This window comes from Rhagoletis pomonella, unplaced genomic scaffold (assembly GCF_013731165.1).
Source record: "Rhagoletis pomonella isolate Grant_MI unplaced genomic scaffold, Rhpom_1.0 Rhpom_scaffold_00003, whole genome shotgun sequence".
NCBI lineage: Eukaryota > Metazoa > Arthropoda > Insecta > Diptera > Tephritidae > Rhagoletis > Rhagoletis pomonella.
The window spans coordinates 31,010,187-31,029,339 of record NW_023458557.1 but is presented as its reverse complement, the minus strand read 5'-3'; the positions used below and the strand labels follow the sequence as shown (position 1 = coordinate 31,029,339).

The 19,153-nt window shown below is 34.8% G+C and overlaps 2 protein-coding genes and 1 long non-coding RNA gene across 4 annotated transcripts in view; 2 read left to right on the top strand and 1 right to left on the bottom strand.

The window, feature by feature from the left end:
• Positions 1 to 3,779: 3,779 nt before the first annotated feature.
• LOC118735136 lies at positions 3,780 to 4,487 on the bottom strand. Its single transcript, XR_004992517.1, has 2 exons — positions 4,408 to 4,487; positions 3,780 to 4,210 (listed from the first exon to the last, which is right to left on the bottom strand). It is a non-coding gene; the product is annotated as an uncharacterized LOC118735136 (long non-coding RNA).
• Positions 4,204 to 19,153, top strand: part of LOC118735133 (serine protease 7-like) — a 117,095-nt gene continuing 102,145 nt past the window's right edge. Inside the window, exon 1 of one of the 2 annotated variants that reach the window (XM_036464756.1) lies at positions 4,204 to 4,736. In XM_036464756.1, coding sequence (XP_036320649.1) covers positions 4,661 to 4,736 — 76 coding nt within the window. In that variant the 5' untranslated portion in view covers positions 4,204 to 4,660. The remainder of the gene's footprint in view (positions 4,737 to 19,153) is intronic. The other variant, XM_036464757.1, reaches the window with a different exon arrangement.
• Positions 8,887 to 17,354, top strand: LOC118735132 (protein ALP1-like). The gene is made up of 4 exons (XM_036464755.1): positions 8,887 to 11,084; positions 15,361 to 15,685; positions 15,754 to 16,280; positions 16,346 to 17,354. Exons 1-4 carry the CDS (start codon positions 10,955 to 10,957, stop codon positions 16,573 to 16,575), a joined length of 1,212 nt encoding a protein of 403 aa, XP_036320648.1. The 5' UTR covers positions 8,887 to 10,954; the 3' UTR covers positions 16,576 to 17,354.

Genomic DNA, 19,153 nt, shown 5'->3' with positions numbered 1-19,153 from the left:
TAATAAACAATCGTGGTACAAAGCTCAATAAAAAATATTAAAAATAAGTCATATTGTTAAATAAAACGCTGAACTGAAAACGTAGAGTCTGAAATCTCATTACAATTCTTAACATAGGTTAAGGCCAGTACCCAGAACCCTCGCCCAAAGGTACATATGTATGGATATATAAGCTGACCTCGACACATGTGCTTTGGCTACTGGTGTTTGGTTTTGGGTATTCCCTTTGGGTCTCGTTTGCACTGTAAATGCTAGTCACCGGGCAAGTAAACCCGTTTGTCCTTTTACTCTGAAAAATAAAAGTAATTGTTAATTACTAGTAATATTTGCTTTCTTTCACAAATTACCCGTTCTGCTTGCGTAATAATCTTCGTCAGTATATGTACATCAATGAGTCAAGGAAAGGAAATGTGGATATGAATGACCCTTCCAATAGAGTTAATGAATTTTCTTCATTGTCATGTATGCATACCAGGGTTCGGACTCCTGAAAGTTTTCAGAAGAAATCACTCTAACAATCGGAGTAAAAACAAAGTTCATAGCAGTAGATTTTCATTTTTTTTTTACGCATTCATACTAACACAAAATTGGAGTATTTCACAAGAGGATCTAGTAACAATTTTTTACTTAAACCGAAAACAGCTCATGGAAATTTTGTTTTAGTTTGTGTATGAAGTTAGAATAGTTAAACATGTTAATTTCACGTTATATTGAATAACTTCATTACGATTCTCCTCATCCGAACTTAGCTTTTTGTCTCAAATTAAAATTTTCTTTCTGGAGTATATGCAAAAAAAAACGGACTAGAGGAGTAAATCTAAATACTTTTTTCAACGCGTACGTAACCCATTTCACAACGGAGTGGAGTCTGAGTATTGTTTTAAACATTCACAGGTGTACACGTTCCACATTGGAAAAAACAGCTGTTGGATATATGTACTTAGGAGTGTTCGCTATGCAACTGCCAGTAAGAATTAGCCAGTAACAAAATTCAGAGAACAAGGTACCTTACTCTCCTAAAGAGAGAAACTTACTAAGTTTTGCGCGAACAGGAATTAGCAAACATTAGCAAGCTTCACTGCCAGCTGGCGTCCACGGTTGCATTTGGAGCATAATCAATTTTTTTAATTATTTCAGGCAGAGTTGCCAGATGTGGAGATTTTGCCCCATTTTTGGGATTTATGAAACCATTTGGGGATAGATTTTTTCGTTTGGGGATGTGGGGATTTTATGGGGATTTTTGTTTGGTTTAAAACTTTGATATTGACATTAAAACATATATTTTTCTGGCTGCCCATAAAAATTTCTCGCATAAAGATTTTATTAGTACATGCTTTTTGCGCGATATGTTTGTAAGGTTTTCCTAAAGCCGTCAAAGCATTATTCGGCGCAGATGTCTGATTTGATTGGCTTTCACTGAACAAACAATTTTCTAAAAAATAAATGGTATTCTTTAGCTATTTGAGACCTGTACTTTACTACACTAAAAAAGTTTGATTACTTTCTGATTTTAAACTTTTATTTATGCTGTTTCTGTTGTAGATTGAATTATATTTTAAAAAATTAGTAAAAATAAATAAATAAACATATGTTGTAAAAACATATAACTTTGAATTTTGGTGCTAAATCTCTGACCATAGTTGTACGTATAACCAAATGACCTCATGCATAAATGTACATATGTACATATGTACGTATGTACGTATGTACATATAAATATTTAAATTTGTGAAAATGTGTAGAGAAAAGTATTCAAAACTGTAATAAAATGAAAACTGTGTTAAAATAAAAACTGTATTAAAATGAAAACTGGATTAAAATGAACTAACACAAATGTGAATACATGCTTTTTTTATTTCTTACTAAAGGGGATTTAAATGGGGATTTAAAAGAAAAATGCACATTTTTTGGGGATAACTGCGGCACGACATGGGGATGGGGTACAAAAACATTCTGGCAACACTGATTTCAGGTGGAAACCAAAACAGGACCTATACGTATATTTCTTCTTATTCTGACTTTCTTCAACATACGCTTCAATTTCATTGTGGAAGTTACTGTCGGATTTCTTATATCGACAGTGGTGTCGAGTGCGTTCCGATTACGAATACAGCTTTTTCAGCCGAGTACCTTTCAAATGTTTGGAATTAATTAAATGAATTGAATAAATGAATATTTACATACTTCTTTCATAGGTAAATCGCAACAAGATTGTTAATTTTTAAATTTAACGAACTCGTTGATTCAAATTAATGCTGACAAAAATGCAACCGTGTGCCACAATCCTGCTTGCAAATTCTTACTGGCAAAAATTTTCCCAGCACGAATTTGCAACTTCCCCTCCAAATGAAATGTCAAAATTGTGCTCTCTCCTTGCAAGTTTTACTGGGTTTTTGGCTAAACGAACACGATTTGGTAACAATTGGTACCAACTTGTACAAATTTTTTGCATAGCGAACACTCCTCTTACCATCGCACCATTTGCAAGAATGATAGAATACAAGATTGCGCCGTCCTGGCCGTTGACATTTGTGTACCACAAGTAAACAAAGAATGGAGCGAAAAGAAGGACGAGTTGAAACAGCCAAAACAGTTCACTTTACAGCAAAAAACGTTTTTAATTTTGCTAAATGCGAAAATATTGCATTTTTCACCTAATCTATTAGCGAATAGTGAACGTTTTAGTGCACTCCATTACTTTGCAATTGAGGCTGCTGCAGCAAACGTTTTAGTGCACTCCATCGCTTTGCAATTAAGGCTGCTGCTGCAAACTGCGGCAGCATCTCAGCGGGATTGATTAGCTAACTTGCTAAAGGGGGCTGCTTGGAGCAAAAGCGAAATCATTTTGATGAAATTCTGTCAATATAACAAAAAAGAAACATTTCAGGAACGGCTTTGCCGCACCCTATATACACAAAACGCAGCGATTCGTCGAAGCGCTACACTTCCATCTACGCATCTTGCATCTTGACGGCTGTCGCAATTTAACCACAGCACTTAATTTTATTAGTTTTTACGCAGTCTTCAACTCAAAAAACAAGGCGAACACTTTCTCTAAGAAATAACTATGTACAATTAAAAAACCTTTCGGAGAAAAAATAAAATAAAAATGATTTCAGTATATTGCTGGTCACTACAGCGAGAAACTGATGATACTGAATTAAGAAAAAACGGTCAAGAAAGCATTTGTGAGTAGTATAGTCAAAAATAATATTTTTGAAAAAATTTTGTTTTCATAAAAAGTTTTATAACTCGGTAAACTTTCATCTGATTTTTGAAAATAAACACCAGTTTTTTAAATTTAGTTTTACAATAAATTTAGGACTGGTATGGTTTTCTAATAAAATACTGCGTAAAAACCTCACCTAATTTTAATAAAGCAAAAAAAGTTAAAAAAAATGTGTTTGCTGGGTAAATACAGACAGATCTCTTAAGGCTTCTTTATTATCTTTAAACTCGGTTCATAATCAACAAGTTACAGGTTTATATGTGCGCAAAAGTACGTATCAAGTATCAAGATTTTGGGGGTGTTTGGCAAGTTTCATATGTATTTCGATTCTGGTTTTACTCAAAAAGACCTACCAGAAAATGTACATAACTTCCCATGTATTTCTGCTTTGTGCTTTTTTGTAGCACTGTGTAATAGGTTTGTTCCACACGAGGCCGCGGGATTCCGCGGGTGCCCAAAACAGCCCAGAAAGCGTTCCTCACGCTATAAAATGTCTTCTTCTTCGTGCCCGAAACACAAAAATGGAAAATAACACAGAATTTTCTGAAAATGTAGTTATTTGCTCATTTTATTAGCCATATAAGATTAATACACATAAAATCGTTATTTAGAGCTGATTTGTTGATTCCGGGCACGAAATGTAGTTTTTGCCTTCCTCACACAGTTTTGGCACGTGTTGATACATTTCTGAAAGCTCAGTTAGTTTGCACTTAACTTCGGTAACTTAACTTAACTTAATATTTTGGCCAACCTGTTATATGAGAAACCATGTTGGCGGTTAGTTAGAACTTACCGTAAGAAACTTAAGAACTTGTAGATTTTAGGTTCTTAAGTTACGGCCTTTCCGAAATTGAGAGCGGTGAGAGAATCAGGCTTGCCAGACTCTAGTTTTTGTATTTTTTAAAAATAAATAAACGCAAACATTTTTTTTTTGCACGATTTTTTTTGATGTAGCATTTTAGGCGGCGTACTGTTAAAAAGCTGAAAAAGAAAATACAAAAACAAAATATTTTCGCTTTTGGCTTAAGTTGACGTGTTGAGTAATCATTGACAATTTCTTACGGTAAGTTAAATTAAGTTAAGTCTAGACTAACTGAGCTTTGACACTTGTGAGAGAGTAACTTTTTTTACGCCCGGAAAGCGTGTGAGAGAGTAACTTTTTTTTACGCTCTAATTACCGTAACAGCCCGGAAAGCGTGTGGAACAAAGCTAATGATGGCAAAGAAATTCGTGTTTTACTCTCGGTCGCTCGTTAACGAATCTCTCTAGCTCAGATGACAGCTTTAAATTTGCTTTAAATCCAATGTGTTTAAAGCGATTTCCCACAGTTTTGATTTATACGTGACTTCACTGCGTAGTGTTTTGAAATCAAAGCCTTAAATAATTCCTTAATTAGAAAATATTTAAAAAAAAAGTTTAATTTTAAAACTTATGAACATGCGTACCTTAAGAAATATAGTAGGAGCCATTATTTGCAGTTTGAGTGCTTTCAGAGTGATTGCAGTAGGTAAGATCATTTATTTGCATAAGCGAGATAAGCCAATTGCCAGTTTGTGTGTTTTATTTATAAACCGTTATCTATTTATTTTAACCCAAAAAAAGGCAGCAAGTAAACATAAACTGGAAATGGGTAAATGCATATGTATGTACATTAGGGTCATCCTTAAATGAAGGAAGCACATTTTTACATCAGATTTCCTAAACGTCTACCCCTACGTCGATGCGACTATAGTCGAAGATATCACACCAAAATTTTGGTCCCCATTGAAGTAGGTTAAGGCGTGTCGCATAGGGGTAAAATTTCAGATTACCCTATGAAGACGTCTTAGTCGACTCCAATCGGGAGATATTCTCGACTTTGATAGTATCGGTGTTGGGTATTAAATGAAAAAAAAAAAATACTTTTAATTTTTTGGGCCCATAGAGGTAAATGGCCTTTGACCCCTTTGTCTTAACCGACTCCAATCGGGACCTAAATTTATATGTGATATCTTCGACTATGGTAGGTAGTATCGATTTTCGGTATTAGACGAAAAAAAATTAATTTTTTTTAGTCTGTATAGAGGTATCTGCACTTTGCCCCCTGTGCGTCACGCCTTAACCGTCTCCAATCAGAACCAAAGTTTATATGTGGTATTTGTGCCCGTGGTGTTACCGATTGAAGGGGCGAGACTGGAAAACATTGCTAATTTGATTTTTTAAGGACTACCCTAATGTGAATACATTAGACTGCTCACGCTGCATACATGCAAAGGAAATCAGCCCACTTCCCAAGCAAATTCAAAAGTTTGATGAGTTACACTGCCGGAACAAAGTATTGGCACAACAAATTTTCCACAATATATGCAACAATTTTCATTCTAATATTTTACAGATAATTTCGTATAAAATATGCTTCATTCTACAACAAAAATTATAAATACATAATTCCTAAACATTGTGGGAAATTCGCGAAAATTCAGCAAGTTTTCATGAAAATTTTCAACTTTTTAATCATTTAAAATTTTTTTTCCAAAATACTTTATATGGAAAAAATGCAAAACCCCTTCAACAAAAAAAAAATCTCAAAAATCAACGCGATTTTTGACCAACTCCGAACTTGCATTTTTTTACTAGAATTTTATGGGCTGCAAAACTGCATACTCAAAAAAATTCTAAAAAATCGGATTAAAAAGTTGAAATTGAGTTGATCAAAAATTTGCTGAATTTTCGCGAATTTTGCACAAAGTTTAAGAATTATATTTTTATGTTTTTTTTTTGTTGATGAACCATATTTTTATACAAAATTGGCGGAAAAATATTAGAATAAAAACTGTTGCATATATTGTGAAAAATTTGCTGTGCCAATACTTTGTTCCGGCAGTGTATATAATGTATAGTGTTAAAAATCACGCTTTCATGAAAAAAAATTTAGATCGTAAAAGTTTTTCGCCAAAAAGGGCCTGAGAAGACAGAGAAATGTTATGGTGAGAGATCTGCGGCTTTTTAAAAAATTCTGATAACATACAATTTTTTAGTGCAAGTGAAAATGTGTTTGTGGGAGGATGGTTCCGTATGCAGAAGTCCACGTAAGTGGGAAAAACTTTTTACTGTCATTCACCTCGGAGTGGCCAGAAGTAATTCTTGTGCGTACGGTTCAAATCGCAACTCAAAACGTCCGAATATTTATATCCACGTATCCTCTGGGCAGCGACCAAACATCCGTTTAGAAGCGAGCTAAACGGAGAACGCGCAAAACTTCGCGTGTGCTGGGTTCGGGTTCTACCACGTTAACACCCCGCCCAATAAAAAGGAACGAAAAGCCTCGGATGAGACTAGAGGCTGACATCACTGTCATCCAAGAAATGCGATGGACGGGGCAAGGCAAGGTAAGCGTGAAGCCTTGCGACATCTACTACACCGGCAACGTAAAGGAGCGCAAATTCGGTGTTGGATTCGTTGGATGAGAGAGGCTCCGTCGCCGAGTACTAGCGTTCACCCCGGTGGACGAGCGTCTAGCCATAATCCGCATCAAAGCGAGATTCTTCAACATCTCGCTCGTCTGCGCTCATGCCCCGACAGAAGAGAAGGATGAAGTATCCAAGGATCTCTTCTATGAGCGCACGTACGAGCGCTGCGCCCGCCAATATCAAAATCGTGCTTAGCGACTTCAATGTCAGGGTGGGCAAGGAAGGAATTTTTGGAACCACACTCGGAAAATTCAGCCTCCACGATGAAACGTTCGACCACAATATATACAGCAATGAACCTTTTCCCAGTTTTGCACCAATTGGTCCCCGAGGAGTACTTTTGGGTTGTGTGCAGCGTTTTCGTTTTACGCACACGGCAACACTTACTGTGGGGAATTTCGCCTCATGATTAGAAAAATTTCTTTTCGAGGATAAAATAAACATAATTATATGTCATTTATGAACAAAATAATTATGCTTATATTCATGCTTCATGAAGAAATATCAATAGTTAAGTATGCAAATAATTAAAGCTTGTGTCTTATAAACTGGAAAACTCAAATCGTAATTATAGCACTGAATGGAGTCTTCTTAAAAATAAGTTTAAAATTAAGAAAAAAATGTTCATTGTAAGATTATATTTTTATGAAAAACGTGAATTTTGTGTTATTGTGTGAATTTATCAAGCAAAATTCTAAATTTCCGAATAAATAATAAGGCCATAAGTCTTTATTCCAAAAAAAAAAAATGTTTGTATAGTTATACAGACCCCAATGCCTGCCAGCGCATCCGCGCAGACAATTCATTAAGTACAAGTTTAAGTGACCATTACCGGGAGCTCCACAAAAAAAATTAACATCAAAGTATAGAATGTCACAAATATGAATCATACACATATGCAATAGTAATTGCTATGAATAGCTGCTGTATAAATTCAGGACATGCATTTGCTTGTAGACTCCGTTGGTTATGGCGGTCATACGTTCAGCCAGCAGCTCCAACATGATGAGTAGATTTTAGTGAGCCTCACATGCCACTGCCTCTGGCTACAAGCTGGATATCTGAATATTAGAAAATAAATAGCAATTATCTATTAAAATTATAAGAAAAGTTTGTTTACAAATTCACGTGCTCTTGCATTTCTAAGAAAAATACAAGTTCACCACTCGGATGACGATATGGACCGGAGCTGCAGTTTACGTAAAGTTACTAGCGTTTTCAGTATTTAACAGTTAATTATCATTTACGGTGTAATATAACAAGTTATACATACACTGAACTATGATAACACAGGCCTACACAATTTAAAAAAAGTTCAGACCCTGGGACTAGATTATACTTTTCTAAAGGCGTTTGTTGCGCTGAATCTGAATCCAGAACCACTTTTGCTCGATTGCCTCAGGTTTTCGAGATATTTGAGCCTAAACATGCGAAAACCCCGACTTTTAGCTATATTCGTCATGTATTTTCATCACGAATAGTTCGTTTTTTTAGAAAATTTAATAAACCATTTGAAAGCAAGATATTTCCGCTTGATAATGCTGTTTAACTCAACGAGAAATCTTGTTTTAAACCTGAGATATTGTCCATTGAAGTTTATGAGTTTTGCGACATTACTTCTTTGCACAAATGCTTGAAAGATACAACACGAAAAGAAACAGATTTGTGGTATACGTTTAGGCGTCTTTATTTACATAATGAATGTATGTATATGTATATTATCAGGTGCAATCCCGTATTCCTCGGACTCGGACTAGTAAAACTGTCAAAAAATAAAAATTTGCTCAGAGCGAGAGAGTAATATTGAAAAGTACGGGATCGCTTTCTAGTAAAAAATGGTATTTTCTGTCAACTTCAGCATAACCTCCAAATTTTGGTTGTAAATATTTGCTTATTTTGTATGTAAACACACTCAGCTCACAAATTTAAATAACCAAAAATACTTTCAAAGTCATTAGAATCCACTTAAACAAGTAACTAAATACTTTTCAACATGAATTAGCAGACTGCACTTTTCTTTTGTATACAATTTGGTTGCCAAACACACTACAGCTGATCGTTTGACACATTTACCAGAATTTACCAGCAAAAAATTCTCGGACTAAAACTGGTAACTTCTGACAGAGAGAGAACCATATTTACTCTCTTTTTTGTCCTCTCAATAGTCAGAGAGCCGAGTACGGGATCGATTTCCAGTAAAATCTGACTGATTCTGACTATTTCTGACTAGTCCGGACTCGTACGGGATCGCAACTATCATTTACATACAGCTGCGTGCACTTAATTAGAAACGAGGTTATCAGCACTTCATATATTTGAATAAATCCGCGAACTTTCTAGTAGCCTTTGATTATTAAATGTCAAAATACTTGAAATACATGCGAGAGGATTCATAGAAATTGTTTTGCAGTTTGCTTGAATTACAACGTTACTTGGTTAGTTTTTTCTTAGTTGGCGTCAGGAGAGCTCGTGCACGTAATTAGAAACGCGGATATTATTTTATATTATTTGACTATTTTAAACGGTAAACCATATTGTTTGATATTTTGTTATTTATCTAACATCCATCTATCATCCTCTAAAAGGAAAACATGGGAAAGAATAAGAGTTGCGACGAAAATACCCGAAAAATTATCGTACACATGCACAATGATGGAAAATCATATGGTTCCATTGCAAACAGTTTAGGCATATCCAAAAAGATGGCTTTAATGCTGTGCATCATTTCAAAAGATATTCCACATTTATAAATGTTCCACGAAAGCGTAGATCCAGAAAAACAACCGCTCACGAAACAGCCTCATAATAAGAGAATCTAAAAAATTTTCGCAAAAAACAGCAAATGAAATAAGAGCATCCGTATTTGGTGAAAATGAGAACAGACCTTCCAAAGATACAATAAAACGAAGATTAAGAGAGGCTGGGTTATTTGGCCGAGTTTCGCGGAAGAAGCCCCTTATAACTGAGAGAAATCGGAGAAGACGCTTGGAGTTCGCCATAAAATACAGCAATTGGACGGTTAAATAATGGAAAGGAGTGTTGTTTTCGAACTAAAGTAAATAGAATCTCATCTGATGGAAAAACGTATGTACGTCGCCCAAAAAATTCTGCTTACTATCCCAGATACACCCGCCCTACTGTTAAGCATGGTGGTGGTAGCAAAATATTTTGGGGGTGTATGTCATGGCGCGGCGTTGGGCCTTTACACCCGATTGATGGTATAATGGACAAATTCCAATACATTTCCATCTTCAACAACGTTCTCCTACCGTATGCTGAGGAAATTTTGCCTGTGACATGGATTTTCCAACAGGATAATGATCCGAAGCATACGGCTGGTGCAACAAAACAGTAGTTCTCTCAAAATTATATAAACTTATTGGATTGGCGTTCATGCAGCCCGGACTTAAACCCCATAGAGAATTTATGGCAACATGTAAAAAAGAAAATCGCAGCTCATAAAATCGGAAATTTTGAGGAACTGTATGAAAGGACCTTGAAGTCATGGAATGCTATTCCTAAAAGTGTGTAAGTTTTATTTTCTTTTTTGCGTAATATCGTAGTGTTTATTAAAATAAACTTTGTAAATGTTTTAGTTCGGAAATAAAAAAATATTTACGTAACCTACTATGCACAACCTCGTTTCTAATTAACTGCACGCAGCTGTATATTATATATCATGTATATCATATATATATAATGTATATTATATGTATAATATCAAATGAAATTCCTAGAGAATTTCTCATGCATTCATTTCTTCGTTAAATTCTTAAACGAAATAAGTTTTCTCTATGCACACGAGTTACATCTTAATACTCCCCTGCTTCTCTCTTACCTACTTCTCTTTTAATTACTTCCCTTCTACTCATCATTTATTTACATAAGTACCAGTAAAAGCTGAAGCACAACACCGGCGAACGGCAAATTTTTCGTCGCGAATGTTCGCCGAAATAATTAAAACACACTGATTTATATGAGAACGCGCACAATCAAAGCAAACGACGAAGTTTGCTCGACGACTGTTCGCGACGATAGATTTATTTCTATCGCCGCGGTCAACGGCAACGACAAAAAAAGGCCATGATGACCATACTTTAAAAGTTATCGTAATTTTTGTTTAAAAGTAAAATAATACACCTTATATTTTTCCATCAGAGATTAATCTAGTAAAACGTAAGTTTACTAGTAGTTATATTTAAAGACTATTTCTATATTTTAAACTTCTTCTTGCTGGTATTTTCCCTCTTCGTTGTAAAAGCTTCCTTCTTGAAACATGGTCACCTTATCAGCTGACAGCATTCAAACCGCTCGATACCGCTCTATTTGTGTTTCAGTAAGCGAATTAGCTGGGCGAAAGTTGGTCGTTGGCATCGCTCTGCTGAGCGAAATTTGCCGTTCGCCAGGTATTGTGTTTCAAGCATAATATAGTTTATCTCTTAGTTATTAAGCACCGTTAGTCCATAAGTTATTACGTTCGTAAGTAAGTTCTATAAATATAAGCGCATGTCTAGTTTTAAGTCCTGTTTGAATAATACTTTCGAATAAACAAGGTCGTCGGAATTTAAGTTCAAAAGTCGGTTGTTTTATTTCGGTACAAAGTTCAAGCATATGTTATTGGCACAGTCGAATCGAACCGTGAAGGAATTTAAATTCCCTGATACTACACAAAATATAGTGGAATATTCAATTCTACATAGAACTTTTTCTAAAGAACACATATATTTTAATGAAAAAAAAAAAAACAAAAAAATCAAAAAATAAAAATAAAATTGTTTTCGTGAATCTTACACAAAAACAAAACACTAAATTAGTACAAAAGGAAATACAAATTTTATTAAACTAAAAATATAAGCATTGAAAAAAAAAACAAAACTAAAACCATATCGAGGGCTTATATTCAATACCCTCTATCTACAATTTTGATGAAAATGAGTTTTTGATGGTAACGTGAGCTCTTATTTATCCTTCAGCCATGACAATAATGCCAAACTTAAAATTTTGCTTTTATGGTATTATATTCTCATTTTGAAAAATCCACTATCTGCAATAACATTTTGTTACAAAAGCAAAATCCTCTATCTACACAATTTTGCTGGAAAATCGTTTTCATTACCATTTTTTTGTGGCAGGTCAAATAAAGACTGGGTAAGTTACATGTGCCGATGCATGTATGTATATGTTCCGGTATAATCCGATCTTAGGTCAAACTAGTTTTGCCCAGGCTAAACTTGTTCTACCTAATGCGATGTCCAACCGAAACCAAATCTTGTGGACTGCGTAGCTTCAGTTGGACTGATGATGAGAGTTACAAAAATAGTTTATTCTAAGATCGGGTTTGGCCGGTAGCTTACAGGTATATACATGTCCGCTCATTTACTACAATAATGTCATAACTCAAAAAGTCAAAACTCGAGAAAGACGGCTTTAAAGTTTTGAATTTACATATACGCCGATACTAAAAATGAATACATATTTTATTCTAGTGAGATTCTGGTAAAGGCCTGTATGCAGCTCTCAAGAAAATCAAAAGCTCCATATAAAATGACGTACAAGAAATGGCTAAGAAATTTTCTTGAGTCAAATTTCCTTAAGGCAGTACGCAGTTCTTAAGAAATTTACTACGCTTTCTACTACGGTTTTCTAAAGTTTTTTGTGAAGAAAGAGCATAAGGCAACCTAGTTTTGCAACAGAAATATATGCCCGTTCCATTATTTCTTGAGGAAAGAGTGAGGCAACAGGCTGTGAAGTATCAAAAAATGTCAAAATTCCTTGGACACACACGCAAAATAATGGCAATTTTTTCTTGACCGTTTTCTTGAGAGCTGCATACAGGGCTTAATCGATACAGCTATGATATTTTTACACGAAATAGAAGAAGACGTAGCGATAATTTCTGCATACTCAACTCAAAATTTGTATTTTTTGGATTATGACACTACTAAAGTAAATGACCGATGTGTATATGTTTATTTGCCTCCACTTGGTCCGAAGATTCCCACAATTCTCTCTTACTCATATCTATTTAAGAGTTTGACCAACCACCTCTTCGATGACAGGCAAAAGCCCTGGTGCAGACAAAATCCCGTACCCCGTTCTAAAAAATCATCCGTATCCCATCAAACATAGAGTCATTAAACTCCATAACTACATTTTATTTCAAGCGTTATATCATCAAGAGTGGGAAACTGCTATTATTATTCCTATTGCCAAACTAAATACGCTAATGATATTTTAATTTTTTCTAAGACTAAGGACTTGACGCAAGTAAAAATTATTTTTTCTAACATACTAAACGATCTAATCAATTGGTCCAAATCTTCAGGAGCTCAGATTTAAGCTGAAAAAGTAATTTTTTCACATATGCAGAAAATACAAATGAATACATACATCCAACCCTCTCCTTGTCTAACACCCCTGCCCTATACTGATACATTGAAAATATTTGGAATGATTTTTTACAATAAACCTACTTTTAAGCAGAACTGTCATTATGTAAAAGTTGACTTTGGGCTCGTAATTTATGGACACTGCGCAAAAAACATCTTAAATTGCTAGAAACACCTTACTATGTAGCAGAGGAGAAAAAGCATCCGTGCATTTCCCACCTCGCCAATAAAAGCTATCTCTCACGTCGAATCCTGCTTTCAACAAAAAAACTGATGTAGCAAGCAATCACCTTTATTTCGTATATTAAGCTACATCAAAGATTTCGACATCATCCGATGCTTACTAAAGTAAAAACTCTACCGCAAGGGCATTTGCCCAGTTTGATACTCATAAATTACCTGGGAGCTTATTTTCACAGACGGTTCCCCAGATATGGTGGTAACAAAAGGGCTGGGTGTTACAATTGTCTTCAGTGCTTTTCCCCCGTACTGCTCGGCATTTACAGCCGAATCAGCCTCTATAAACGAAGGAAATTTCCTCATCTGAACGGACAGTAAACCAGCCAGCGAAGCCTCTTTTAACAGTGCTAATGATTCTCATATAATTTCGAAATCACGTGAAATACTCTTTTGACACAAAAACACATTTAAAACAAGTAAGAGCAGCGCTGTCTTCGGCTATGCCGAAGGCTTCATACCTTTCATGAACATCTGCAAATTTTAGTTTGACAGATTACTGATTTTGAATACATCTGCATACATCGATAGAGGAGTTACATACTTATATAAAAAATCGCATCTAAACAATCAGAGGTATGGAAGATATATTTTATATGGCACCAATCTAAGTGATTTTCACTGCTATGTGATCGGTATGTAAACCGGTAACACAATTTATTGGGTTTAGTTTCCTACACAAAGGAAATATATCGCAAAAACTGGTATCTGAACAATCAGTGCTATAGGAGATAAAGCTTGTACAGCATAGTTTTTGACGGTTTTCTCAGTAGACTTTGTATTATTATTTATAAAATATCTTACGAAATTTATCGGTTTTAGCTGTTCAAATAAAAGAGTTTTACAGTAAAGTCCCATATCTGAACAATCAGATGTATGGAAGATATATGTTGTAGTCATCCGATCCTTGTTATTTTCACTGTAAGTATTCTGTTAATAATGAGTGAAAATGGTGCGAAATTTCATGTTCCTAGCTGCATAAATGGAGGAGTTATGATAAAAGACCTCATATCTGAACAATCAGTTGTATGGGGGCTGCAGGTTATAGTGACCCGATCTTTGTTATTTTCGCTGTAAGTCTTCTGTTGATAATGAGTGACCACAGTGCAAAATTTCATGGTCCTAGCTACATAAATGGATGAATTATAACGAAAAATCTCATATCTGAACAATCAGTTGTATGGGAGCTATAGGTTGTAGTTATCCGATCTTTTTAATTTTCACTGAAAGTTTTCTGTTGATAATTATTGAAAACAGTGCGGAATTTCCTGTTCCCAGCTATATAAATGGAGTAGTTATAACGAAAAATTTTATATCTGAACAATCAGTTGTATGGGAGCTATAGGTTATAGTGAACCGATCTTTGTAATTTCCACCGTAAGCATTCTGTTGATAATGGGTGCAAGTGCTGCAAAATTTCATGTTCGTAGCTGCATAAGTGGAGAAGTTATAACGAAAAAGCTCATATCTGAACAGTCAGTTGTATGGGAGCTATATGTTATAGTGGTCCGATTCTTCCGGTTCCGACAAATGATTAATACATTATAAAAATACACCCACCTACTAAATTTGATCCGGATATCTCGAAAACTGAGAGACTAGATTGCATACAAACAGACAGACAGACGGACAGACGGACAGACGGACATGGATAAATCAACTCAGCTCGACGTTCTGATCATATAAGTATACATTTTAATGGGTCTATCTCTGTTTGTTCTGGTACTTACAAACATCGGACCAAAGTTATAATACCATTTCATGCTCATGAAAGGTATAATTATGTGGTTACCTGGGCACATCGGAATAGAAGGGAACGAATTTTCACACCTATGATTTCTGCATTAAAGTCTTAGTTTAACATAGTATGTACGTCTAAAGGCCGGTCCACATAGAACTTTCGCGTTGGCTTTGGCGTTGGCGTTGGTTTGACAGAACGCACGTTAAAAGTATGCTTGCTACAATGAACGCTTTGACATCTATTGTTTTCATTGTCATCACCAAAGCGAAAATTTTGCAGTGAAAATATAATTTAAAGTGTGTTTGTTTTTTAAAGCTATCGCAATTAAAATGTTGTCTAAAGAAGCGGTTGAAGTCATTTTAATTGCACTAATGATGTACGAGACTCGCGAATGTTTGCGAAAAATAAATTCCCGCCGGGAGTCTTGGGTGAGACCACTTTACTTAAGTCGGGATATCAATGGACTATTTGCATCAAGTTTTGAAGAAATGTATAATAATGACACTGAGCAGTTCAAAAAAACGGTTAGAATGAGCAGAACGATGTTTGACCATCTCCTCGGACTTGTAGGAGAGCGTCTTACTAAGCATTCCAATAGGCCATCAATACCTGCCGCATTAAGACTCTTTTTAACTTTGAAGTAAGGAAATTAAAGACATTAACCTATAATCTTTTGACAAAATAGAAATGAACTTGGTATATTTATAGTTATTTAGCACATGGAGGTAGTCAGCACATGCTCGCCATATCATATAAAATGGGACGCTCCACGGCAAATAAAATCGTTTTGGAAACATGTGAGGTTCTTTGGGATGAACTGGGTGGCATATACTTGTCTATACCAAACCGACATGAATGGAAACGTATTGCAAACGATTTCAATTCGATTTGGAACTTTCCCAATTGTGTAGGTGCTATTGACGGAAAGCACATAATATTAAAGTGCCCTCCTAGCTCGGGATCCTTATTTTACAACTACAAGGGAACATACTCCATCGTACTTTTGGCATGTTTCGATGCTAATTACACGTTTACCTGCATCGATATTGGTGCATATGGCTCTCAAAGTGATGGTGGTGTATTGTGCAATTCGAGCTTTGGGAGAAGACTTTTCAACAACCAATTAGACCTTCCCGAGGATGATATTCTGCCACACTCCACCCTTAGATTTCCTCATTTTTTTGTTGGAGATGCAGCATTTCCCTTAAAAAGCTATATTATGCGACCATATCCAGGTTTGCATATACTTTACCTATTGAAATTTTATTCGTTTTTCTAAACATACATATACGCTTTTTAGGAATACGTTTGTCGCCTGACCGCGAACTTTTCAATAAGCGTCTTTCAAGAGCTCGGCGCGTTATAGAAAACGCGTTTGGAATTATGACAGCTCGCTGGAGAATTCTTCTGTCCCCATTGCAAATGCATCCAACGATTGCCGAGAGCATTGTCAAAGCAACAGTGCTATTACATAACTTTTTAAAAATGCACGATGGCGCTTATTGCCCACCAGAATTTGTCGACCAATAACAAGGAGACAATATTATCGGTGGTTTATGGCGTCAGGAAATTACAACGCCCCTTCGAGGAACTGGTCGATTAATGGCGAACAATGCCGCCAGAAGTGCTTTCAATTTGAGGGATCAGTTAAAAGACTACATAACCGCGCACCCTATTAATTAAATAATAATATTCTCTTTCATCAATTTGTTCTTAAACTATACTTTTTTTACCTATTTTTTCATAAATTCATTCTTTATTAATTAGTATTGGTTGCTATCCCAGAATCCATCGTAGTCTGATTTTTCGTGAAATCTACGAAAATGCGATCACTGGATCCGAATTAAAACGAAGGAGTGAATTAAAAGTATATGCTACGTTCGTAGCTAATCGAATTCAAGGATAGCATTTTCGTAGATTCCACGAAAAATCGGACTACGATGAATTCTGTGATAGCCATGATTAGCACATCATTTTTGTTTTGCTTTTTAAGCACATACAAAAACGATACAACAAGATACAGCCCGCGACAAAACGGTAGCACATCAAAATTTTGATCAGTTTTGACTATATATCTTTTCTTTCTTCATTATTTTTCTATAAAATTATAGCTCATTAGCTAAAAATCCAAATTTCACAAACTTTTCATACCAATTTCAATCATATTTATTAGAATTTCTAATCATTTTTAGTATGCTGTTTTATAACATATACAATTTTACAAATTTTTAAATTTAGATTTATATGGCTTTTGCTGGATAAAGAACTATAATTTAATAAAAAATAAATGAATGTTAAAGACAAAAGAAAAGTAGTAAAAACTGGTCAAAATATTGATGTGCTATCTTTTGTCGCGGGCTGTAGTAAACATTAATTTTTAAATTTTTAATATGTACCACTATTTTAATTCCGAAATTGGTTTTTAAATTAATCATACTCACTGTAAACACCATACATTTTAAATAAAATATTAGTATTATATTGTACATACGTGTGTATGTATAAACATTAACTTTTTATTTTATAATTACAAGGCACAACAAAAAACACCTAACTATAAATTATGAGGATTCAGTGCTCTATTTAAAAACATAAATTATGAGGATTCAGTGCTCTATTTAAAAACATAAATTAAGAGGATTGAATCCCTTATTTAAAAAAGACTATTTCACTAAGTTGTACACCTGTGTTCACAAATATTGGAGTAGAATTCAAAATGAAATTGTATGCAACCTAAGAATATTTATTTTTAATAATTTTCATTTAAATCATATTTTTATTTATAACCGAATACGTTTAAATCCAAGTTTCGAATCTACTATAAACTAGAATTTGAATGAAAATTATTAAAAATAAATATTCTTAGGTTGCACAAAATTTCATTTTGAATTCTACTCCAATATTTGTGAACACAGGTGTAAATAAGTTACGATTACACAGGTACAAAAACAATTTCACAAAGTATTTTTTTGAACACAGGTGCAAATAAGTGTAAGGTACAAAAACAATTTCAGAAAGTTATCAATTACGGATTCGCAAACAGCACAATAGTAACAATTAACTGCAACCCGAAAGCTTTAATAATAGCTAAAAAAATTCAGTTTTCTAAGGTTCTAGAAAGCTATTTATTAAAGCACCGGCTCACAAAAAAAAAATTAAACACAATTGTAATTGAATACGTAGTTTAATATTTCCATTTTCAATGTATCTTGTATCTGTTCTGAATGCTTTAATAAGTAACTATCCAGAACCTTATAGAACTCGTAATTGCGGCTTTTATCAAAGCTTTCGGATTCAGATTGCCTTTCTACGAATTTATTCACTACATCACATAGTGACCCAAATCTCTCATTTGCCTTGTCTTCCATTCGGGCCGGTTTTTTTTTTTTATGGAGCTAGCGTCAATAGAGGCTCTTGGAGAACTAATTTCTTCGCAATTCTCCACCTCTGAGTCCTGTATGTTGCTGTTAATTGTATCCCCATCCGTTTGGGAGAAATCCAGGCTCGAAAACGTTCTGCAAGTAAACAAGAAAAATGTTATTAATACATATTATATATTTATGTCATCGAAAAACTAAACTGGCAACCAAAAGAGCGTGGTGTTTTTTTTTTTAATATTTGCAATGTTTTTCAAGTTAAAATGGTTATTTCCTTATAAAAATATGGTTCATGTTTTAATCAAAACCACATAAGTCAGACTTTCATACCTTATACAGAACTTATATATACACTTATACACAAACTTATACTTATATACTTATATACAAAAAACACCATGCACTCACTTTAGATTGCCAGTGCAAACGGCACAATCATTTCAGTTAACTATTTTTAATTGAGTACACCGTCACTGCATGTTTCATTGATAAACTTACCTTCGAGGAGCAACATGATCTTTTAAAAAACTCATTGCCTCCATGTGCGACCATGTTCGCATTTCCTCAGCAGCAGCCCCCGACCGCCCTTTTAATGCAGCAGTCTCCCGGACGAAGCGGTCCCTCAGAGACTTCCACCTCGTTTGACAATGCTTTTCTGTCGGAGGAATTTGATTTAAAATTTAAATACAACTTTTAATATATATATGCATACGTACCAGATACGCCCACCA